Below are 26,579 nucleotides of genomic sequence, written 5' to 3'. Positions count from 1 at the left end.
TTTATCATGGAATGCCTGGTGGCACTGCCTCCATTGTTAGTCTGAAATGGTTATTTGAATCTTTTATTTAACCACTCATGGGCTTCCCAGGTGACCCTAGTGGTAAAGAACCTGCCTGCCAATGCAGGAGACGAGACAGATTTGATCCCCGGGTTGGGAAGAACTCCTGAAGAAGGGCATAGCAGCCCACTGCAATATTCTTGCCTGAAGAATCCCATGGACAGAGGAGCTTGGCGGGCTACAGTCCACGTGATTGCACAGAGCCGGACAGGACAGGAGTGACCGAGCATGCGTGCACACACTCATTAAGGACACACAGTTGAGCTGCTGAATGTGGCAGACGCCATCCTGGCAGGGGGTACAGACTCTGCCTGAGTCTCCGCCTACTCTTAGGAGTGAGGACAATAATCCTGCAAGCACACAGAGGAGAGAACTGGGTGGGTAAGGGATAATTTATCTGGTCTTTGTCCCAAGTTCCTAGAGCTTCTAGACCCTGGGAACTTCCTGATTGACAGGAGTGTCTTTGTTACTCGTGATGGGCCCTCAGATCCTTTTAAGATGGAGAATGGCCCTGCCTGGAAGAGCAACCATGGGATTAGAGGCTCGGGGCTTTGAACCACCATGTTTCAGCGCCATCTCTAGGAAGGAGAAGGAAGGGAAGATGGAGACTGAATTCGTTCATGGGCCAATGACTTACTGATCCAAGCCTACATTATGGGTGCTCAGTTGCGTCCGACTCTTTTCAACTCCATGGACTGACCCTGCCAGAGTCCTCTGTCCATGGAATTTTTCAGGCAAGAAAAGCTGGAATGGGCTGCCATTTCCTTCTCCAACATAATGAAACCCCAGTAAAAAATCTGGACATCCGAAGCTCAGGTGAGCTTCTCTGGTTAGTGACCCACACTGATATGCTGGAGGGCGACAGGCCCCACTCCATGAGGAGAAGACACAGGGACTCTGCATTTTCAGCCCTCCCAGAACTTACCCCGTGCATCTGTCCATTCAGCCAGTCCTGATCTGTACCTCCTATAATAAAACATCAATCTGAAGCGCTGTGCTTTCCTGACTTCACCGAGTCATTGTAGTAAACCTTTGGTCCTGAGGAGATAGTGCATACATGCTAAGTTGCTTCAGCTGTGTTCAACTCTTTGTGATCCTATGGAGCATAGCTCACCAGGCCCCTCTGTACATGGGATTCTCCAGGCAAGAATATTGGAGTGGGTTGCTGTGTTCTCCTCCAGGGGATCTTCCCGACCCAGGAGTCGAACCTGCATCTCTTACATCTCCCACATTGGCAGGTGGGTTCCTTTACCACTAGTGCCACTAGTGGGGAGCCCAAAGAAATGGTGGGAACCCCTAAATTTGTAGTCAGTTGGTCATAAGAACAGGTGGCCTGGGAATCCCCTCTATATTTGCCCTTGGGGTCTGAAGAAAAGGCAGATTTCTTAGGGGCTGTGAAATCTATGCTGATGCCAGGCATTTGGTGTTAAGAGTCCTGTTGTAGCTTCACAGAGAGAATTTCAGAATGGGGTCAGTTCTATGGACAGTGGCAAGGTGTGGGTGACTGTTAACCAAGTGGGAAGGGAAGACAGTCTCAGAAGAGTTAATATCGCAGCTGAGACCTGTAGCCCAGGTAAGGCTCGACAAGGAGAAATTTCCAGGCAGAGGAAACCAGCAGGGACAAGTTCTTGAGGTGGCAACAAGCAAAGCACAGTGGAGATATGAGACCAGTGGGGCTGGAATGGATGAACTGGGGATGACCAGAGGGTGGGACAGGTCAGCCGTGGTAAGGGTTGGCATCTTAAGAGCGAAGGGTAGAAAGTCATAAAGTGCCACAATCTGAATTACAGCTTTGAACAGACCCCTGGATAATAGGTGCATTACAATAGTGAATATGAACTTCACTCTGGAGGGCCTATGTTTTTGTAGGCTCCTTGAAAGCAAGAAATGTAGTTTGTACTTCACTACACTCCAGGGGAGTTATGACCAACCTAGACAGCATGTTAAAAAGCAGAGACATTACTTTGCCAACAAAGGTCCATCTAGTCAAGGCTATGGTTTTTCCTGGGGTCATGTATGGTTGTGAGAGCTGGACTGTAAAGAAAGCTGAGTGCCAAAGAATTGATGCTTTTGAACTGTAGTGTTGGAGAAGACTCTTGAGAGTCCCTTGGACTGCAAGGAGATCCAACCAGTCCATCCTAAAGGAGATCAGTCCTGGGATTTCTTTGGAAGGACTGATGCTAAAGCTGAAACCCCAGTACTTTGGCCACCTCATGTGAAGAGCTGACACATTGGAAAAGACCCTGATGCTGGGAAAGATTGAAGGTGGGAGGAGAAGGGGACGACAGAGGATGAGATGGTTGGATGGCATCACTGACTCGATGGACATGAGTTTGGGTGAACTCTGGGAGTTGGTGATGGACAAGGAGGCCGGACATGCTCTCGTCCATGGGGTCTCAAAGAGTCAGACACAACTGAGCGACTGAACATTCACACGATGTCTTTGATCAATGCTGATTGTATATATAGAAGTTACCACATAATCTAGGCTGAAATCCAAGTCTGCATGGAGAAAGATGAGGACGTAAAGGTGAGGGGAATCCCTACTCAAGCTGATCAGTGGGTGAATTGGCAGGTTACCGTGACTGAGCTTGAAAACCAGATAAAATCTAGATTAAAAAAATTCTGCCATAATTCCATATATTTTTCAAGTCCTGTGCATTTTTTCCCCAAATTCTCAAAAAAAAAAAAAAAATTTACAATCTGGGTCAGAGGTTCAGCAAACTATGGCCTTCAGGCCAAATCCAGCCTGTTTCCTTTCTAAGTCACATTTTGTTTTAATCATCCACGTGCATCGGTTTACATATTGTCGACAACAGCTTTCACACTGCAGGGCTGAGTGGTTCTAATAGCCTGTGTGGTCCCAAAGCCTAGAATACTTCCTGCAGATCTTTTATAGAAAAGGTTAACTGACTCCCTGCTTGGATGAAAGGCTCCTTTTGTGGTTGTCGTTGGGAACAGTGAGCGCCCTGCGTGTTATTGGGCTCTTTGTGTGTTTTGCTAGAGTCCTCCTGGTTTTCCAAGGATAGTTTCTGAAGAAGGCAGCAAGCTAAGGGGGTGGCTTCCATTTGCTGCCAGCAAGGGTGATGAGAGAGAAGGAAAGAGGGATCTTTGCATGGACAGATATCACTTTGGGAGCTGAGCTCCAAGCAGGGGTTGTGGTCACCAACCCCTGGAATGAGGCTACTCACTGGGTGCCAACCCTCAGCTATGAGAAAAGGTAGATTTTCTCCAAAAGCAGGGAAGAATTAAGGGTAAAGACAGTGGGATGTAGGATAGGGAGGTGGGGAGAGCTTTCTTGTTAGCAGGCTTGTCACTCTTCCCACAATGAATGAATGTAATAACAATGGAGGGGATGACAGTCAGAGAACGCTGACCACGTGCAAAGCTGCAGGGAATTTCAGCTTAAAAGAACCACTGCAGTGATGCAGCTATGATTTTTCTCATTTGCAGCTGAGAGAAGGTTGTGAGCAGGAAGTAGAAGCTCAGAGAGGTTAAGGAACTGGTTCAAAGGCACATGGCTGCTGAGGGAGGGAGCCGGGATGGGGAGACAGGTGTGTAGAATTCCCTCATCTACACTATTCAATGTGCTGCTCTCCAATGCTGCTACTCAGAGTGCGGACCGCTAGCCAGTGGCAGTCACAGTGGCACCTCTAGTCCTGGCCCAGACTTCCTGAATTGAAATCTGCATTTTACCAAGATCCCCGGGTGATTTCTGAGCACGTTAACGTTTGGGAAGCGGTGATACTCAAGACCGCCAAACTTTTTCAAACTTCCACTAAGAACCCACGTTTCCATCCAAATTTCCTCTTCATCAGACTTGTCACCCTCGATAAAACATAAGCTATAACCAACAAGGACCTACTGTACGAACATAGAACTCTGCTTAGTGTTATGTGGCAGCCTGGATGGGAGGGACGTTTAGGGGAGAATGGATATGTATGGTTGAGTCCCTTCACCATTCACCTGAAACTATCACAACTTGGTTAATTGGCTATACCCCAATACAAAATAAAACTTTAAAACACAAACCAACAGAAACATAAACCCATCCGGGACGGGAGCCATGCCCCACTTGCCTCAGTAAAGCCTGTTCGGTTGAATTAAATTCCAGGAGTAGATACTGGACAGATAAGAAACCGTTTCACCTAGTAATTTTCTTGATTCCAAGCATGTTCCACATCAGGAATTCTTAGAACCAGTGGAGCAGGCCTAACACTCTTCTGTAAGAAGATTAGAGAGATGGCTTGGAAGGCTCAGCAGAGGAACCCAGTTGTGGGGATTCAATTCACAGAACAATGTCCCTCCTGCCTCTGGGATCCTGTGACAAGTTCAGAAAGGAAGAGACTTGCTCAGCCTGGTGGATCTCCTCTGGGGGATGGGTGATTCCTCTGAACACAAGCAGGGTTGGAAAGGCAGCCACATGCACACAAATACCACATCCATTATCAGATATCATCACATCTATTATCCTAAGGGAAATCAATTGTGAATATTCACTGGAAGGACTGACTCTGAAGCTCCGATACTTTGGCCACCTGATGCGAAGAGCTGACTCATTGGAAAAGACCCTGATGCTGGGAAAGATTGAAAGCAGGAGGACAGAAGGGGACAACAGAGGATGAGATGGTTGGATGGCATCACCGACTCGATGGACAAGAGTCTAAGAAAATTCTGGGAGATAGGGAAAGACAGGGAAGCCTGGCGTGCTGCAGTTCATGAGGTGGCAAGGAGTCAGACCTGACTGAGCGACTTAACAACAACGTTATCAAATAGTGAAAGTGAAAGTGAAGTTGCTCAGTCGTGTCCGACTCTTTGCGACCCCATGGATTGCAGCCTAAGAGGCTCCTCTGTCCATGGGATTTTCCAGGTGAGAATACTGGAGTGGGTTGCCATTTCCTTCTCCATTATTAAATAGAAATACCTTTTTTCCTCCCCAAACTGTAACTGATTTCACTGCTCATTTCCACAGTGGGTTTGCAGTTCAAGCTAAGTGGCCAAATAATATGAAAGCTGACACTTCCCCGGGGCTCTGTCCACTTCTAAACGTTTAAAATCACTCCCGAGTCTGGAGACCAGAGGGAAGCTTCCTTCTTTCTGCATCTGCCGCCTTTGTCATTGGCGCTGCCCTCAGACATGCCCAGAGGGTTCAGTCCTTTCATGGGAATCAGCCTAGGTTTTGATCCTAAAAATTTCACTCTTTCTGCTAGTTCTTAGTGCCACTGCTGCTTCTCAGACAGTAGTCGCCAGTGGCAATAGCAGCAGAGGCTGGGACATTAAGAAAAAAAATAATAGGAGTTAATGGTTTCTACACATAACTGTTCTCTTTTTTTTTTAACCCCCTTGTTGGATGGTGGTGGTGGTTTAGTTGCTAAGTCGTGTCTGACTATTGCGACCCCACGGACTATAGCCTGCCAGGCTCTTCTGTCCCTTGGATTCTCCAGGCAAGAATCCTGGACTGGGTTGCCATTTCCTTCTCCAGGGGATCTTCCCAACCCACGAATCAAACCCAGGTGTCCTGCATTGCAGGCAGATTCTTTACCAACTGAGCTACAAGGGAAGCCCCTTGTTGGATACTATCAGCTAAAAAACTGCCTAGAACCAGAAGTAAGAACAAAACACAAAAACCCTGAAGTCACTAACTTTCTGTCTCCGACGCTGAGCTTTCTGTCTGGTCTCCAGTCGGTTGATCCCACAGTAGGGCAAGAGGAAGTGCTCAGCACCACCTTAGTACTCCACTTAGCTGTTGGTGGGCAGGGGCCCGGGGTCAGGATTCCAGGTCAAAGCTCTCTGTTTGGATCTCAACATGCATCTTGGCCACTGGGAATTATTAAAGATGAAGGCTCTTGTCGAACTCTCTCTCCACGTGCTCTGCCATAGACAAGCTGGGAGCCCCTGGCTTGATCACTTACCCTCCCTGGAGCCAAGTTCCCATGTCTGGAAACGCAGAGATTTGCACTGTCTGATCTCTAAGTGTCTTCCACCACTAGAGTGTTGCTGATTCTGTGTTTGTGCGTTTAGATGTACTTGACCCAAGGACAGACAGCTACATTTCACGGGAAGAAATGGGGAAAGGAGAAGAGATTGGAGCATCTTCTGAGGACATAGTTATGAGAGTGATTCAGTATGATCCATTCTGGAATTTGCTCTGGAACCACACAGATCTCCTGGCTCCAGCTCTTATCGGCAAACCACGCAATAAGTCTATTTCCCCCTTGGTACAAACACAAAGATACCATCACATAGGGGATGTTGGAAGAATTGGGAGAAAATGAATATAAAGTGCGTGTTACAGCCTGCATAAGGGGCTTCCTTGATGGCTCAGCGGTAAAGAATCCACCTGCTAATGCAGGAGATGCTGGTTCGATCCTTGGGTTGGGAAGATTGCCCTGGAGCAGGAAATGGCTACCAGCTCCAGGATTCTTGTCTAGAAAATCCCAGGGACAGAGGAGCCTGGTGGGCTACGGTCCATGGGGCTGCAACTACATGACTTAGCGACTAAACCACCAGCATCACCCGCATGCTGGGCCCTTTCCCTTTCTTGTCTCTTCCAAGCATGAAACAGCAGAGACAAGGGCCTGTTTGAGCCCCTGGGGGATGATACTCATTTGAACCCCCCACTGAAGTGTCTTATCTTTGGAGAAACGACGTTAGATACAGTCCTTGCTCTGTCCTTCTTGGTAAGGTTAATGGCCAGGGAAGGCCCTGGTTTATAAACGTCTTACAGTAGAGGGTGGCCTTTACACATCTCAGGCACACAGGATTGCATTCCCAAAAAACACATGTCCACTGTCATTTGGATAAAGCTCCATCATCATCTTTATTTCTTTTGTTGTCTCTGCCCTCGGAGTGTCCCTAAATAGGATGGTGTCTGCCTTACCTTTGCTTCTTGGCCTCTCAGAGTCACCTCTGCAGCTCTAAGAACCTGAACTGACATCTTAAACATCCACCGTGACTACGGCGCTCTGCCTGTCATGCTGACAGCCAGGTGGGTTTCTGGCCTGGACTCAGAGATCCTTGGGGCATCCCAGGTGGCGATAGTGGTAAAGAACCTGCCTGCCAAGGCAGGACACACAAGAGATGCAGGTTTGATCCCTGTATTGGGAAGATGCCCTGGAGGAGGAAACGGCAACCTACTCCAGTATTCTTGCCTGGAGAATTCCGTGGACAGAGGAGCTTGGTGGGTTATAGTCCATAGGGTTGCAAAGAGTTAGACACGACTGAAATGACTTGGCACACAGAGGTCCTTGAGTAACACGTTCTCCTGATTGTTTCTACCCAAGTGTATTCAAAACATTTGCTTTTGTAATAAACTTGCTCTTAATTAATTGTTTAAAGTCCCTGTATCCCTATAGGAGATATGAGAACTCTTTGCCTCATATGGTTGAGAATAAGACAATTATCTAGCAAGTACTTTCCTTCTACAATTAATTATAGTCTCTATATATAGTTACAAAAAGGATTCCTACCTTCCAAACCTGACATAATTTGTTTTTGAACTAATTCCATAGAAGCTCAGCAACCTCCTGCAAGAATAATTATATATTAAATTTGAAAACAATTTCTATTCTATCAGCCCTTTCGATCCTCTAAATAGATAGCTCCATTGTTTCTCCTAGGTGAGTATGTGCGATTTAGGGTGGGGGGAGATTTGTAATTTTACGCTACTTTTTATCTTAGCTAACCATCTGTCCTCAGTCACACTTTCAGTTTCATTTAGATTTGAGGTTTCCATTTAAATGTGTTCGAATAAGAAGACGCCAAAGTCTGAGGGCATCAGCATTTTACAGTGCTATACGGGAAGTGCAGCAGATTCTGGAATTCACTGATTTTTCTTAGCATTTTGATTATATGGGTCTATGAGTTCAGATGAATCAAAGTAAAAATGAAACTCAGCAGGCATGATGAAATCAACTGAAGCCGCCGAAACGGTTGGTCAGAGCCCACAAAAATTGTTTCATTCTCTAAGACTAGGGGAATAGAACCAGACCTAATTCAAGACAGAGCTTCTGGGGGCTGTCATCATTCAAGTCCTCAAATAGAGAAAGACACTCCTCAGCAGCAGATTTGGTTTTTTAAACTGTAGCTTGGCACAGACTTCAGTAAATGACACAGAGTTAATCTCTACAAACAAGAGGATATATGTACGATGTCACTTTTCAAGTTATACAAATTAGAATTTAATTCCCCTGACATTCACGCAGTATTGGTAACTGGATGCGAGTGGGGAGAGACCCAGATGACATATATTTAAAACAATTTAATTTCTGCCGTAGACTTAGAGATGTGAATGGAGACAAGGAAACAAGCCTGACTTTGTGCAGAGGAAGCTGTGTATATTCTCTGCTCTGTCTTTCCTCCGGGAGCCTCACAGAGGCTGTAAAGGGGCACAGAAGTTTGTTGCTTAAATGACATTTTCAAAGAAATATTTTGTTCATTTGTAAAACAGAAAGGCTAATATTTACCTTACCCAGCTCACAGGGGGCTGTATCCAAGGAAACCACACATGTGTAAAACCTGGGAAATGCTATGATGTGGGCACTTTATCATTACTGGGTCCAAGTTAGAACATTCTGAAAAGGAAGGTGGGCATCAAAACTGCTAACTGCTCCTTGGCAATTCAGGTTCTAGGTATGGAATATTGCCAGTTGCCTGCAAAAACTGAAGACTTCTCTCTCTTGGACACAAAAATATTCCACATAATTGCAATTAAAGATTCACTGTGCTTTTGTTTGCATGAAATATCAGGTAAAATATGAATTAAGAAGTACTGATGAAGCTGCAGTCCTACAAGAAGCTGGAGGCCATACAGTGTCAGTGAACAGGACAGCTCTTTGTCTATCAACCGTCCTAAGAATGTTTCTAAGAGCAACAGCCTTGGGAGAAAAATACAAATGAGCACTGACCACCAGACTTTTGCTATTTCCCCTTTTAAATATAAAGTCTTCCTGAAACAGGTATCACTTCTTTCTTCAGCATCAGCTGCAATACTTTTATATCACAAATCTATTAAATTATCAAACATTTTGTGTTTTCCAATACTTTCGTATGTGCTTTTCACAAAACATGACTTTTGTTTAATTCACAGAATACCTAGTAAAGTGCTAGATAAATAGCAGACACTTAATAAATTCTTCCTGAGGACTGATTTAGTATGAGCAAACACGCTAATATTAGCTATAAACTGTTAATATACTCACACATATACTATTTAATGTAGCTGGGATCTTTTCTTTAAGAATGGTAACAAAAATCTGCAGAAGCTGGATTTCATAACTACATTGAGCTTATTCATTACTTAAGGGGAACCCCTTATCTAATTCAAAGCTAACTTCATGATTAGAATTGATAAGTGAGAATACCTTTATATATTAATGAGTAATTATGACAAAAAGAAACTGATTTTCACTGGCGCATACATGAGAACCTGCCTATTTTGAGCATGACACTATAATCCATCTCTCAAAATATGTTTAAAATGCATCTATATTATTTTATGTCAATATCTTTTTCTTAAGCAGTAAACACTAATTTCTTATCATACAGTTCTGTTAAAGTTGACTAGACAAAAGAAGTATTATTGTCTAGTAAATGCATGATAAAGTTCTTTTGACCAATTTAATTTTAAGGATAGCGCATTCATTTTCTGTATGTAAGAAGAGAAAAATCAGAACAGGCTCCATCTCTCCTCTGTATCTGGAACATCGTGTGGTTTAACTGCCGACAGCCTCGACGTACTAAGCAGTAAGCAGCTGAGCATGCCTCCTTACATTCCTTAGGACATCTCCTTGAGTGGAGGCAAGAATTTATTATATTGAGTAGGTCTAATTCTCCCTTTATTTATGGAAGCGGTAATAACAGTCCATCTCACAGAATGCTTCGCTAGGAGGACTCCAGATCCGGGCACTAAAATCTTTATGGCCTCCTCAGGAGAAGTTGGGATGCAGGTGGTATTCTCAGCACCACAGCTGAGAAGAAGAGGGATCTGCCTGAGGTCTCCAGGCAAGTCAGTTACCCAGGGAACAGAATCCAGGTCTCCTGATGCCCTGCACATAATCACAAAAGCACAGAACTCCCGGAAGGGCTGCCCAAATCACGTGTGCCAACAAGAAGAGGGGAAATGAGACCCAGGATGCTCATCGCAGAATCCCCATAGCAACCTGTCACCATCTCCCTCTGACTGCACATAAAGCACACTGAAGGGTATCACAAAGCATAAAATCCTGATGGTACCCTTAATTAGGTGGGATCATTGCTCTCACTCCCTGACTTCCTGCAGCCCCAAATTCCTTTCTGTGGTGCCGAAACTCGAAAGCAAGATGTAGTTACAGAAACACTCTTTGGCTTACAAGGGACCATCAAGCTCTGATGATGATGAAACTTGATAGCAATAATGTCAAACTTTATATGACCATAATCCGAGTTTACAATGATACATTAAGCCATAATGTGACTATTTATATCACCATAAACTGAGTTTATGGTGATATAAATAGTCATGCTAATGGCATTAACAGCAGCACTCAGTGGAATCACAGCTGTTGAGTGCTGCTTATGCTATTAGCTTTGCTGCTTATATCACCATAAACTTAGGTAGTCACAGTCGTTACCTACAAATATACAAGATAGATGAACGTCCACACTTTATGCCCAGATCTAGGCTCCAATACTGGAGACATTTTAGCTGTCACCCTCCTCTATGTATTAAGGTCTACTTAGCCCTCTATTTGGCTCTATTTATACCAAAGAGCAATCTGTTTTTCTGCCAACCTCTGATTTGCCAGGAAACACTATTTAAAATTGATAAGAAGGTGCAAGCCACCACTGCAGGCACACTTACTGTCTCCTTGGCAGCGCAGGGGACCCACACTCAGTTTGGCTTCTGAGCCTTGCCGGTCGGTATCTCCAACCACCACCTGGCTGACGGGCAGGTGATCTTTGTAGGATAAGAAACCAGCATCCTTTCTCCTGAATCACAAGGAAAGACAAACATATGAGGAGGCTATGTTAGAAACACATCTTTTCTGATTATTGTTTAAGTTGTCCGACAAATGACCACATTCCAATAACAGCTCAGAGAACCACAGTTAAAGAGATGCTCCTCTCTTCCACTTGGTGGTTTTGCAACTCATGGCTCAGAAGCAACTGCGACCTCTTTGCTTTCTGGAAAACAGAACTGACACCCTGCTTTCCGGAGTCACAACCAGGACACAGCATACAGTTTCAGGCTGAGTGTAGATTACCACGTTGCTTGAAGCACTCACATCAAACACCTGAGCATGTGTGCCGTTTGCTGCTGTCATGGAATCGAAAGTTCAACAAAGTCAACGAGATCTCTTGCATAAAATGAGAAACAAAGCCCGATTAAAAAAAATACCCTTGTCTCCTTAATTGCTTTCTTTCCTGCTGTGAATCAGCTAAATAAGAGACACTTTTTGTTCCTTCATCTCTTGTTTACTTTAACAACCAAAAGACTTTTAAGTTTCCAACACAGAGCAGGTGCTCACTAAGTGTCTATTTCCATCTATAATGAGGAGTGGAGTTTAGATGCCAGCCCAACCTGGCCTTTTTCTTGGATTTCGCCTCCTGTTTATGCTTATCTTGTTATCTTGTTTCAGGTCTCATAACTCAACCCTGTACCCACCCTAAATAGAGGGAGAGGGCAAGGCTAGTTGTAAAGCACTGACTCTAGGATGAAGCATAGAAATACACAAGATGTTCTTGGGGATGGAGCCAAGATGAGTTATGTGGCAGGACAGATTTTACTTTGACAGGAAATGCCTGGCCCTCATCCTCTTTTTGTACTGCTGTGGCTGAGAGAGCCCCTGACTTGGGGCTGGATGGCTGGGAGATGCACAACAGGGTCAAGTCATTCCACAGATTTATCTTTTTGCATGATTTTGTGCACTGTTCAGCCTAAATGTAAATGAGAATTTTGAAACTGTATGTACAACTGATCACAGGAGAGACAACTGATTTTGGATGACGGAAGAACGAGAGAGAGAGAGTTCAGTAGTCAGGTGAAAGATCTGCCAGTTGCATCTCTTGCTGGCAATTGAGGAGAAGCAAACTTGGAGACCTGCCTCCAAAATGCTGTGCTGTTAGCAGCAGTTAATGGCTCCTCTGGCTTTCTAGAACATCACTGAACACACGCTCCTTCGTGTGTCAGGACCCACAGAAACCCAGGAAGGAGTCACAGAATTTAGCCAGTGGACCCCAAACAAGTTTATTTTCCACTGCTTTGGTTATGTCAGTGTTTCCAAGATAAAGTTAACTTAAAAAAAAAAATCAAATGAGAACAAGATCATGCAGAAAAGCACTGTGGCTCTTACTGACATTGCAGCTACTGATGATCCAGACTCAAATAATTTGTAAGCCCACCTCCTGGTGACTCAGACAGTAATTGGGAATGCATGTACACCCGTGGTGGATTCATGTCAATGTATGGCAAAACCAATACAGAATTGTAAAGTAAAATAAAAAATAAATAAATTTAAAAAAAATAAAAATTGAAAAAAAAAAAAAAAAAAGAATCTGCCTGCAATGCAGGAGACCCGGGTTCAGTCCCTGGATCAGGAAGATCCTCTGGAGAAGGGAGTGGCTACCCACTCCAGCATTCTTGCCTGGAGAATTCCATGGACAGAGGAGCCTGGTGGGCTACAGTCTGTGGGGTCACAAAAGAGTGGGACACGACTGAGTGACTAACACTTTCACTCCTTATATTAGAAGTTCTCTTGGTTAATATTATGTCAGAGAGGGAAGAAAGCCTTTGCTATTAAATTTGCATATTTAGTGTTTCTTAAGGGACAATAAAGCAAACACCCTTATAATTTGACAATCTACTGAAATAATGTACATTCCTGTGGAATGTCAGGCTGAGAGTCTCTACAAGTTCATTATCATCTAAGTAAGGGATCTGCCAGCTAAGAGCTGAGAAAAATTCATCTTGTTCCTTTTTCTGGGATGGACCATAAGCTATTTAAAATTTGTTTTAAACAGTTGAAAAGAAATCCAAAGCAGGGCAATATTTTATGCCATATGAAAATTACATAAAAATCAAAAAATCGAATTATGCATTTTATGTAAAAATACATAAAAAATACATAAAAATACATAAAAATCAAAAATCATATGTAAAATTTTACTGAAATAAAACTTTTAATTTTTTAAAAAAATTTTAATTAAAATTTTTTTCTTTTTTACATATCATCTACGGTGTCTCCAGGTTACATCAGCAGAGTTGAGTAGCTGTGATAGAGACCATGTGGCCCTCAATGCCTAAAATATTGCCTGGCCCTTTAAGAACATGCTGTCCACTCTTACTCCAAATCATCAGTATCCATTTTTCCTTTGGGAACTGATTGGTCAAATATCCCACTGATAATCACGGTGGCCTAGTGTGCAACTTATCCCACAGTTGAGTGTAGGGTTAGGGAAGGGACATAAGACTATCTTTGAGGTGGGGGGGGGTGACATTTAAGCTGACATTTATTCACTCTAGCAGTGAGAAGGCAATGGCACCCCACTCCAGTACTCTTGCCTGGAAAATCCCATGGATGGAGGAGCCTGGTGGGCTGCAGTCCATGGGGTCGCTAGGAGTTGGACACAACTGAGCAAATTCACTTTCACTTTTCACTTTCATGCACTGGAGAAGGAAATGGCAACCCACTCCAGTGTTCTTGCCTGGAGAATCCCAGGGATGGGGGAGCCTAGTGGACTGCCATCTATGGGGTCGCGCAGAGGCGGACACGACTGAAGCGACTTAGCAGCAGCAGCAGCAGCAGTGAGAAATAACTTAGAACTTATTAATAATCAATGTTTTGATTGAGGTTGCACTATGTGACCATCACATGTCAGGATACTCAACATCTTTACCTGATACTTGGTATTGTCAGTTCATTTTTGATGAATGAGAAAGTGACTACTTTATAACAAATCTTGTGCTAATAAAAGAGTAGTTTGAAAACAAATGCTTGGAAATATTCCAATCATTATGTAGTATTATTGCCAAAATTGATATGTGCATAATCTCATAAGAATTTACATATCTATATACTTCTACAACTTAGAAACATAGTTTTAAAATATATGTAATAAATTGGTAAATGTAGAGTTCCAATGGATTTTGGACTTATTTTATAATACTGAAATGGGTCATTAATTACTTTGCAAATAAAACTGACTCAGAGATGATAGAAATTTACTACATTTTATCAACACCTTCACATTTTTGGTCAATAAAGCTGAAAAATTAACATCATGATTCATTTGAAAATATACTTTTATCTAGTTTGTTATATGTACCTTGAGGTAATATTTTTCAACTGTGATAGCCAATAAAGTCAAGTGTCAAAGTGAAAAAAAAAAAACAATAGAGGCAGATCTTCAAATTAGTAACTCAAGACTATATAAAATAATATGTATTTAATGCGATTCATGGGGTCGCAAAGAGTCGGACACGACTGAGCGACTGAACTGAACTGAATCACATCACAGTTATAAAACCGATTAAAGGAAAAAATGATTAATTTCTATTACTACTTTAGAAAAAATATTAATGTCAACTTTATTTCATTTTTAAAAATTTTGTTTTATAGTGAACATAAAATGTTCTTATTATCTTATTTTTATACTTCTTTATAAATATGTATTCAAAAATTTTGAAAAATAGGAAAAGGATGAAAACTAGGAACACTGCTCTAATTCATAGAAAACAATAACAACAATAGGGTACCTACCACTGAGCACCTGTGTATACTACACTGTTTCTTGTAGACAGCATCTAATCTGAAATCAGTTCTTCCATAGAGGCATCATTATCCCCATTCAACTGATGAGAATCAGATAATTTATCTTGACCAAGGTCACCAGCTCAATAACCATAGTGTCTGGATTCAGTTCTAGATTATCTGGATCCTAATCAAGGATTTTCCAAAGGGCGGGGGATGGAGAGGAAAAGCAAAACAGCAGAAAACCAAAAAGCAACTATGTTAATTCAAAACCCTTTTTATTTTCATTTACAGGTGAAGTGAAAATGTACTTTTAAAGATATACTTAGCTATCTTGAAATGTTGAGAAAAGTATTTATAATTAGTAAATTCAAAGGTACTGTAACGTTATATTCACAAACATCCCCTGAACCATCAACATACTTAGTAAAAGTGATCTAGAACTACCCCAGGCCCCGAACTAATCACCCTCTTTAGTGGTACATACAAGTTTACAAAAGGTTACAATTCAGCTAATACACAAATCCCCCTTAGCCACAGGGATATGTTCCAAGACACCCAGTGGATGGCTGGAATCATGGATAGTACTAAACCCTACATGTACTATGCTTTTTCCTATGTTGTTCAGTTGCTAAATCATATCTGACTCTTTGAAATCCCATGGACTGCAGCACGCCACGCTTCCCTGTCCTACTATCTCCTGGAGTTTGTTCAAATTCATGTCCTTTGAGTTGGTGATGCCATCCAACCACCTCATCCTCTACCACCCTCTTCTCCTTTTGCCATCAATCTTTCCCAGCATCAAGGTATTTTAAAATGAGTCAGCTCTTCGCATCACAAGGCCAAAGTATTGGAGCTTCAACTTCAGCATCAGTGCTGCCAGTGAATATTGAGGGTTAATTTCCTTTAGGATTGACTGGTTTGATCTCCTTGCAGTCCAAGGAACTCTCAAGAGTCTTCTCAGTCCAGTTCAGTCACTCAGTCATGTCCGACTCTTTGCAGCCCCATGGACTGCAGCACGCCAGGCCTCCGTGTCCATCACCAACTCCCAGAGCTTGCTCAAACTCATGTCCATAGTTGGTGATGCCATCCAACCATCTCATCCTCTGTCATTCCCTTCTCCTTCTGCCATCAATCTTTCCCAGCATCAGGGTCTTTTCCAATGAGTCAGTTCTTCGCATCAGGTGGCTAAAGGATTGGAGTTTCAGCTTCAGCATCAGTCCTTCAAATGAATATTCAGGACTGATTTCCTTTAGGATTGACTGGTCTGATCTCCTTGTAGTCCAAGGGACTCTTAAGAGTCTTCTCCAACACCACAGTTCAAAAGCATCAATTCTTTGGTGCTCAGCTTTCCTTATGGTCCACCTCTCACATCTATATGTGACTACTGGAAAAACCATAGTTTTGAAGTCTTCTCCAGCATCACAATTTGAAAGCTTTTACCTATACCTACTCTATATATCTGTGACAAAGAGTAATTTATAAATGAGGCACAATATGGGATTAACAACTAATGATAAAATAGGACAGTTATAACAATATAACATTATAAAGCTGTGAATGTGACCTCTCACACACACATACAGTATCTTAATGCCTTTTCCATCCTAACTAAGCACTGTGGTATAACTTTTGCAGTCTGAGGTGTGATAGCAAAACTACCACGCATTTCTTCTCCCTTCTTCACAATCTCATGGATAGAAGGTCCATTCTTACCATAAACCTCAGCAACCTCACCATATGGTTTTCTTTCCTTGTTAAATCATTGCCTTTTCACTTAAGGGCAGTACTTAATGGCTTCTCTTTGGCATACCTGAATTGCCAGTATTGCTACTCTTGCGCTTTGGGGTCATTATTAAGTAAAATGAGGAAAAGAAATACAATAGCATGACAGTCCATCTGATAACCCAGAAGGCGAATAAGTGACCGTCTTGGTGGAACACGCTGGACAAAGGGTTGACTCCCTTTCAAGTGGATGCGGAAGGATGTCCTCAGATTTCATCACACTGCTCAAAACAGTGCAGTTTAACACAACTGAATTGTTGATTTCTGAAATCTTCCACTTAATACTTTCAGATCACTGTTGACTGAGGTTATCTGAAACCTTACAGAGTAAAACCTCGGATGAGGGACTACTGTAGTGATAACCCTCAGATACTCCTTAAACCAAGAAAATAGGACAGAATAATCAGCTGAGGAAAAATTAAAAAAAATATATATATATATAAAGTTACCTTCTCAATCATTTTTGATATGGGATATAAATAGGGCTCCAGAGATTTTAAAGTCACAAACAGCTGTGTTTCAAACTCACAAAACAGTCGACTCCACTGGAAACAAATTGGTTGTAGAAACAAATTCACGGGTGGCAATAAAGTGGCTTGACTAGCACCAAGCATCTGGTGTGCTCCTGCAGCATAACCCACTTTCAAAAACTGATGTGTGAGTGGATAGAAAATAAACTGAGACCTCAAGAGGCTCCCTTCCAAACACCTATAAGACTTCTATCTTAGCACCAGCATGAAAATTATTTAGCAAGCAAAACAAGACTTCATTGAAAGTTATGGTCTTTAACGATCGAGGTCAATCTAATTTAGAGAGATATTCAGTAACTATTTATCATGTTAACATAATCTAATTACATCTGTTGCTGGGCTGGTACACTAAAAAAATTCTATCATGCATTTCCAATAGGCCCTGAACTCAGACTCTCCTGTAATCTTTTTATTAGTGTTGTTATTAAAAGAAAACTTGATTCTACAGAATTTGCTTCTCTAACCTGGCATGATGGTTCTTTTACTTCAGTACTATTTTCCTGAGGAATTCTGTCTTATTCTGCTGCTCCTCCCTTGCCTTCTTTACTTTTCCTGCTGAGAAAGCAAACAAGCCTCTGGGCAGATTGGTCTTGCCCTCAGCTCAGTAAAAAAAACAAAAACAAAAAACCCCGAAGGAAAATAAACAGTCTAAGCTTCTGCAATTATAAGCTTGCTTTTCTACCAGATGTTATGAAAGTGACCACACTATGAGTAGTTCCATAATTCTAGCAGAGAAGAATTCTCCTGCTTTATGAAGTTTTAGAAGTACTTGGTGACTTAAACAAACATATAGAATTAGTCAGTGAACTTTCACGTATTCCCATCACAGAATCACCTCGGTAGAAATTTCTGGAAGAATCCAGGAAGTCAAAGATTTAGCTACAGAGGATGTCACAAAAAGAGACATAGACATGGGCACTAAGCTCATGAGAAGATACTTAATATTATTAGTCATTAGAGACATGAAATTAAAAGTCTCCTGAGATGCCCACATTACTCCCATCAGGGTAGCTAGAGCAGAAAGGACAGATAAATAACAAGCTTGAGAAGGATTGGAGGAAACTAAAACCATCACTCATCACTGATGAGATTGTAAAGTGGCGCAATCACTTTTGAAAGCAGTTTGGTAGTTTCTAAAAAGTTAAACATCGGTTTACCATACGACCCCAGAATTCCATTCCTGGTATCTACCTAAAGAAGAGCATATGTCCATACAAAGATTTTAGCTGGATGATTACAGAAGCTTTATTCACAATAGCCCCAAAGTGGAAGCAACCCAAATGCCCATCAACCAGCAAATGGATAAACTAAGAGTATATACAACAGAACATTGTTCAGCAATAAAAGAAATACAGTGTGAACACATACAACACAAAACGAATAAACCTCAAAAACTTGATGCTAAGGGCAAGAAGTCAGACACAGAAGCCTACATATGTCATAATTCTGTTCATATGAAGTGTCCAGAAAAGACAAACATGTAAAGATAAGTAGATTAATGGGTGCCAGGGTCTGGGGATAGGAATAAGGGTCAGTGGCAAATTCCCGAACTACCTTTCGAATAGGAACTGTATCTCATTCATCCAAAACCAAACATCCATGGTTTACCAGGACAAGCCTAAAAGTAAAATTCTCTTCAGCTGTCACCATTTGCAACTCTAATCTCCTGGAAATGCCAGTACTTTATAGCATCAAATCTTCAAAGACTGTTTCTAAACTTCTGGGAGTATTTTATGCAATTTTTGGCTCAAACAATATGTTCACATTACCTGTAAGTCTTTGTATCTTTCCTCTGGATCCCTTATATCTCCTAATAGCCATTCCCGTGCTACTTTGGAAAACGTTATTGCTGTTGTTTAGTCCCTAAGTCATGTCTGACTCTGCAATTCCATGGACTCCAGTATGGAGTGGATTACCATTTCAGGAAAAGTAGATTTTACTTTTTCCATAACAAATACTCAGAAAAAGCAGGTCAGATGGATGTGGCCAAGCTGGCAGAGCAGGAAGACCCTGAACTCACCTCCTTCATGGGCACAGCAAAATAACAACTATTTCCAGACTAACTGTCCATGAGAATGATCTGAAGACCAGCAGAAAAGATTTTTCACAACTGCAGATATAGAAAGGAACCACAAGATGGGTAGGAGTGCAAACAAGGTGGAGTCGAGATCTACCTTCCTGGGTGGGGGTGGTGGGTTAGTCACCAAGTTGTGTCCCACCCCTGCAACCCTATGGACGGCAGCCCCCCAGGCTCCTCCGTCCATGGGATTCTCCAGGCAAGAACACTGGAGTGGGTTGCCACTTCCTTCTCCAGGGGATCTTCCCCACCCGGGGACTGAACTCACATTTCTCGTGTCTCTTGCATCGGCAGGCAGATTCTTTACCACTGAGCCACCTGGGAAACCCAGGGTTACAGACAGTTTTAGCTAACATATTTGTTCTGAATTAAGTGAGAATTTTTACTCTCTTTTTTTTGTTTGTTTGTTTTTGTTCTTGAACTCCATCTTTCTATATCTTCTCTTCCCAGGGAAGAGAAGTGCAATCCACTGCCTTTCCTTTAATAGGATATTAATGCTTTCATTCTTCCTCTGTCCTCACCCCTATTAAAACCACTTTCAGAAAATAATGTGACAAACCTTTTTTTTTTTTCATTCATGTTTAATTAAAGTGATGCCTTCATGAGGCAAAAGATTGCTCTTGAAAATCAGATCTCTATGAATGATAGAGGCTGGACTGGGCAGAAAGGGGAATATTCCTAACATCCTTGAAACAACTCCATGGAGGTGATCACATGCTCTTAAAATAGCAGGCCTACCATCACATGGAGGAGGTTGGCCAGTTCCTTTATGTTTGTTTCGAAAAATCAGGATCAGAAGTCAATGCCTTTGTTCACAGTGCACATGAGGCTGTCTCATTACAAGCTGAAATAAACAACACAGCTACCTGATACACAGTAAAGTCAGTTCAGTTGCTCAGTCATGTCTGACTCTTTGCGATCCCATGATTTGCAGCACGCCAGGCCTCTCTGTCCATCACCGACTCCCAGAGTTTACTCAAACTCATGTCCATCAAGTTGGTGATGCCATCCATCCATCTCATCCTCTGTCATCCCCTTCTCCTGCCCCCAATCCCTCCCAGCATCACGGTCTTTTCCAATGAGTCAAATCTTCGCATGAGGTGGCCAAAGTACTGGAGTTTCAGCTTTAGCATCAGTCCTTCCAAAGAAATCCCAGGACTGATCTCCTTTAGGATGGACTGGTTGGATCTCCTTACAGTCCAAGGGACTCTCAAGAGTCTTCTCCAATACCACAGTTCAAAAGCATCAATTCTTTGGCGCTCAGCTTTCTTCACAGTCCAACTCTCACATCCATACATGACCATAGGAAAAACCATAGCCTTGACTAGATGGAGCTTTGTTGGCAAAGTAATGTCTCTGCTTCTCAATATGCTGTCTAGGTTGGTCATAACTTTTCTTCCAAGGAGTAAGTGTCTTTTAATTCCATGGCTGCAGTCACCATCTGCAGTGATTTTGGAGCCCCCCAAAATAAAGTCTGACACTGTTTCCCCATCTGTTTCCCATGAAGTGATGGGAACAGATGCCATGATCTTCGTTTTCTGAATGTTGAGCTTCAAGCCAACTTTTCACTCTCCTCTTTCACTTTCATCAAGAGGCTTTTTAGTTCCTCTTCACTTTCTGCCATAAGGGTGGTGTCATCTGCATATCTGAGGTTATTGATATTTCTCCCAGCAATCTTGATTCCAGCCTGCTTCCTGCAGCCCAGTGTTTCTCATGATGTACTCTGCATATAAATTAAATAAGCAGGGTGACAATATACAGCCTTGACGTACTCCTTTTCATATTTGGAACCAGTCTGTTGTTCCATGTCCAGTTCTAACTGTTGCTTCCTGACCTACATATAGGTTTCTCAAGAGGCAGGTCAGGTGGTCTGGTCCAAGGTAAGGAGCAGCGGCTGCGCTTTGCTGGAGCAGCTGTGAAGAGATACCCCACGACCAAGGTAAGAGAAACCCAAGTAAGATGGTAGGTGTTGCGAGAGGGCATCAGAAGGCAGACACACTGAAACCATAATCACAGAAAATTAGCCAATCTGATCACATGGACCACAGCTTTGTCTAACTCAGTGAAACTAAGCCATGCTGTGTAAGGCCACCCAAGACACAATAAAGTAGAACTTTAAAAATACTTCTAATGGTGTCCTCCATCTCCATTGACTACTGTGCTTTCCTCAATGGATGTAAGGTAGTGTTTTCTACAAAGCAATTAAAACAACCATCACAATTAGATCTTTAGAATTCCGGAATATGTCCCCTATGAAATGAAAGTAATTACAAATTCAATTACTCCTTTTCAGTGGGAATAGCTTAGGCCTTTTGTAAATGCATGACAATTATCTGTTCAGTTTAGAATCTCTTAGAAAGCCTTTGTAACCATTTCAGGAGTCTATGCAAATTGTTCTTTTTTGATTTTCCTTCAGGAATGCAAGTTCCCTGAGGCCAGATATATCGTCTCCTGCAACTTTATAAGCCAAATACTAGTGCACCTAAAAGTGGCTCATTCCATATGTTTCATGACTGAACAAATACATGAATAAACATAGAAGTCGAGTAGGCACAATCCTACAATAGTCTTCAGTATGTGCTGACTATCAATGCTAAGCAATGAGAAAGAGATCTTTCTTATAATTGGAGTTCCTTGAAAGCTCTTGTAACACTTTCATTATTTCTTTTCTGTAATTGAAGTTTTATTTTTTCTTTAGAAAGTAGTATTCAATTAGACGTTTCATATATAATTAATACAGGGGAAATAATTAAATCTTAAAGACAGGAGTCTGATTGCAACTCTGAGTCTGTAAAAGTAAGTTACTAAATTTATCTGGGCCATTGTTTCTTTACATAGGTAAGTTGTATATATTTTGGTTTTGAAGAGTATCAGAATATGCAGCTCTAAAATATGCCTCTTTGGCATATAGAGTATTTTGAGCTAAAGGCCACTGAGATCAGTAGCCTCAAGAAAAACTCCAAACACAGGACACAAGTTTTCTTTTTGTAAAGGAAAATTTTGTTTGTAGAGATGTCTCTCTCCTGCACCTGGAATAAAAGGGCTCTTAATGGCTTTTTTCAATGAGGAAGATACTGACTTAAACCTGCATAACAAATCTTACTGAACAACTCTCGTTTACCATGCTTTCCCTGGTCATTTTCTCATAACTTGCCTCCCCAACCCAGAAGCCCTGAACCCCTTGTCTTTTGGCTTAAGATGGTGTATGAGTCCAAGTTCTAACCATTGCTTCAGTTATTCATCACTGGGTGCTTCCATAGGTACATAAACGATGTACATGTCAACAAACATGTTCTGTTTGCCCTTCTCTTGCTAGTTCTGAGGACCCCAACTGAAGAGCCGAAGCTGGGTGGACGAAAATATAGTTTTGCTTTCCCTGTAGTTCTTATTCTACTTTTGTTTGTTAATTTTGTTATTATAGAAAACAAATAGTAATCATCTGAATAAATTTGGCAAACAAACATGTGGCTTAAAACATAAATGTTTGGTCTGTTTTTCAATGGCATGGGGTTACTGATAGCTCTTTGAGGAGAGGGCTTTGTGGTTTTATTTAGTTTCCCCAGAATCTATTAGTACAGTATCCAACATACAGTTTGGGAGACTAGTTATCACCCTTATTTTTCAGATGAGGTAATAGATTGGGAATAAAACTATGCCCTGGTCCAAAGTATTCAACTAATTAGTGGCTGAACTAGGAAAAGAAGACCAATCTTCACCACTGTAGAATTTAAGAAAATGCATGTTTACATTTCTCACATTCTACTACAATAACTTCTATTTTGTTCTTATGAATTATATGAAAATCTATTATTTTATCAGAGGAAAATTGTTTCACTAATTTGAAGACCAGTTTGTAAACTATTACAGTTTACTTTGTCTTTTTTACATTCTTCTTTTCCCTAAGCAAGGGTTCCTCGAGTGTACGTGTGTCTATTTTTAAGAAGTTTGGTGAATGACTACTTTTGGTTGGATTTTTATTTTTCAATTGTTGTTTATTTATGATGTATTTGTTTGTGGCAGTGCTGGGTCTTTGTAGCTGTGCAATCTCTCCTCTGGTTGCAGCGAGCGGGGACGTCTCTCTAGTTGTGGTGCCTGGGTTTTTCATTGCGGTGGCTTCCCTTGTTGTGGAGCACAGGCTCTAGGCTCATGGGGTTCAGTAGTTGCAACATGTGGGCTCAGTAGTTGTGGCACACAGGCTTAGTTGCTCTGGGGCATATGGGATCTTCCTGGATCAGGGATCGAATCCATGTCCCCTGCGTTGGCAGGTAGATTCTTTACCACTGAGCCACAAGGGGAGCCCTCCTTGTGCTTCTGTAAACTGTGCCTCATATATTGTATGGCTGGTAAGGATGGGGTACTTGATGTGTGGCACCCTTGATATGTCCATGTATTTTCATTTCCAGCAATTAATGGACAACCCTTGGCATCTCAGAAGTCCTCAATGGGAAAATCTTCACTATTACTGGCTCTGTATATCTTTAAAAATTAAGGGTGAATATGTGAAACAGCTCATCAGTCCAGGCTCTATGCATGGTACAGGGTGCTCAGGGCTGGTACACTGGGATGACCTTGATGGATGGGATGTGGAGGGAGGTGGGAGGGGGGTTCAGGATGGGGGACACATGTACACCCATGGCTGAATCATGTGAATATATGGCAAAAACCACTACAATATTATAAAATAATTAGCCTCCAATTAACATAAATAAATTTTTAAAAAAATTAAAAAAATTAAGGGTGAATATTCTGGGCTCTTTCAGGGTTCCTACAGATTTGCTTCTAACTGACACACAAATGCAGACAAATCTGATCACTCCTGACTCCCCTCTGCTTTGGCCTGGCTCCTCCTCAGTCTTCTTCCTGGATCAATGGTCTTTCCTCTCAAGGTAGCTTGTGGCTGGCTTCTTCCTACAGGTTCCACATTTAGAACCTGCATTCTTGTCTCACTGAACTCTGAAAGGGGGTGTTGACTACAGGCTAGCGTCATTTCACCTTGAAGCAAGTCAGGGAGACTTCAGGTTGCTGTGAGTGAGCCCTGTATTCTATAGCTCCAGCAATCATGGATTGAGCTCTCTGACTCATTCTTGTGAAGCTGCCCTTTTCCTCTCCCATAATGGTGCAGTGGTTGGAAGTAGACAGAATATGCTAACAACTCTGCAAACAAATCTTTCCCATTGGTCTCTTCTCCAGGAATTTTTAGAGTTCTTATATGTCACTTTAGGTAGATAACTGAGTCAGAGCTCTACTTTGCTTTAGAATGTGGGGGTACTTGACCACTTAGTCAAGTTCACAGCCTTGGAGCCAGTACTGAAACTCCAAGACAACAGAAGTAACCTAACATGAAAAAAATCCTAAACCTAGTCAATTTCTATAACATCAAGTTTCCATATGATTTATTCTCTGTATAAAGTATTCCTTCACTGTTCCCACAGATCTTCACAATCATGAAAGACAACAATCAAACTCTCCACCTCCTAAGTTTTTTCCTAAGTAGATTACTTACAAGAGTATTGGTTCTGATGAATTTGGCCTCAGAAGAAAGTTCAATACACTCTGAATTTTTATTTGGTGGATCTGATCACTCTAAAAGGTAGCTTTTTTTTTTTTTCAATGATAGAAGCACTCTTCTTTTAGCTAAGGATGACTGCTTTTTCTTTCCATTACCATTTCTTCAGCCCCCTTCATGTTAACACAAATCCATAAAAATGACTCTCATATTGATTATCACCACACTCTTTTCTCTCCAGACATCACATCATCTTGGACATATTTTGTCATCCCACTTCATCTCAGCAGTACATTTTACTCCCCTAGTGCACAAAAAAGACTTGTTTGAAGGTAGAAGTGGTTTCCTTTATCCATTTCTGAAATCTGTAGGGCCCTTAAGGTGATCAATATTTGTTTTTATGTTATCAATATCTTGAAGATGGTGTGAGGTGTAAATATGTGAAAAAGGTCTCAGCTGTAGTAAGTAAAAGCACTTACTTGTTAGGATGAGATGGTCCAAACAAAAACAAAGTTCCAAAACATCTCTCAGTACCAGGGCTAATGAGAGGCAGAAGGGACCAATGGAAAGAGGCTTAAGACAGCTATCAGTCTTAAGCATGAATGAAGAAGGGTAACCCAAGGAAATGAAAAATAAATGATCTGAAATTTGGGAGAGAGAAAGACAAAATAATGGTGAGTAATATAAGCCTGAAGAGATCTTCAAGGAGAAAAATTTAGTTATGTTAAATGTTGCAAAGATGTCCAGTATATAAAAAATTATTGCTGTTGTTCAGTTGCTGTCACATCCAACTCGGTGACCCCATGGATTGCAGCACACCAGGCTTCCCTGTCTTTCACCATCTCCTGGAGCTTGCTCAAATGCATGTCCATTAGGTTGGTGATACCAACCAACCATCTCTTCCTCTGTCGTCCACTTCTCCTTCTGCCTTCTATCTTTCCCAGCATCAGAGTGTTTACTAATGAGTCGGCTCTTATCAGGTGACCAGAGTTTTGGAGCGTCAGCTTCAGCATCAGTCCTTCCAGTGAAAATTCAGGTTTGATTTCCTTTAGAATTGACTGGTTTGATCTTGCAGTCCAAGTCAAGAGTCTTCTCCAACACCACAGTTCAAAAGCATCAATTCTTTGGTGTTCAGCTTTCTTTATGGTCCAACTCTCACACCCATACATGACTACTGGAAAAAACCATAGGTTTGACTATATGGACATTTGTCAGCAAACTAATGTCTCTGCCTTTTAATATACTGTCTAGGTTTGTCATAGCTTTTCTTCCAAGAAGTAAGTGTCCTTTAATTTCATGGCTGCAGTCATCATCTGCAGTGATTTTGGAGAAATTAGGTATATCAATATGGTGATCACTGGTGGACATATATCAAAGATTTCCTTTAGAGCAATGAAGAAAATTTTCAGCGGGTGATAATCAAATGGGAAATGAAAGGGCAGAGACCAGCCTTATACCCCTGTTCTGAAGTTGCAATGAGAAATGGAAGAAGCAATAGGATAGAAGCTGGGGAGTTTGCAAAACTAGGAGATTTTGTTTATACACTGGGTGCTGAATTAATTAGGTTTTATAACATATGTCTGTAATCAATTTGCAAACATTATTTTACAAGCTTTTGGAAGCATAGGCCTCATGACTGGCCTATGTATACAAGTAGTGTATAGATGGCATATAACTCTGTCAGCAAATGACCTGAAGTGGTACCTAATTAGGACATTCTGACCATTGCTGGGTAACACTAATAACAAGTGCAGATTCCTCTTGCTTCTCATTCAGGGAACAAATAGCACCTGATTGCTTTCTTCATTTTGCCTTTCATACTGTTCATGGGGTTCTCAAGGCAAGAATACTACTGCACAATTGCACTCATCTCACACGCTAGTAAAGTAATG

The 26,579-nt window shown here is 41.7% G+C and overlaps 1 protein-coding gene across 1 annotated transcript in view; it reads right to left on the bottom strand.

Annotated features, from left to right (window-relative positions):
• Positions 1-26,579, bottom strand: part of CNTNAP2 (contactin associated protein 2) — a 1,413,967-nt gene that overhangs the window by 413,428 nt on the left and 973,960 nt on the right. The window contains exon 13 of the mRNA XM_040259921.1: positions 10,901-11,028. Within this exon, the coding sequence (XP_040115855.1) occupies positions 10,901-11,028 (128 nt within the window). The remainder of the gene's footprint in view (positions 1-10,900; positions 11,029-26,579) is intronic.

Source organism: Oryx dammah, unplaced genomic scaffold, assembly GCF_014754425.2.
Source record: "Oryx dammah isolate SB20612 unplaced genomic scaffold, SCBI_Odam_1.1 HiC_scaffold_18, whole genome shotgun sequence".
Lineage (NCBI taxonomy): Eukaryota > Metazoa > Chordata > Mammalia > Artiodactyla > Bovidae > Oryx > Oryx dammah.
Note: the sequence above shows the minus strand (reverse complement) of the source record. Positions and strands in the feature narration are given on the sequence as shown.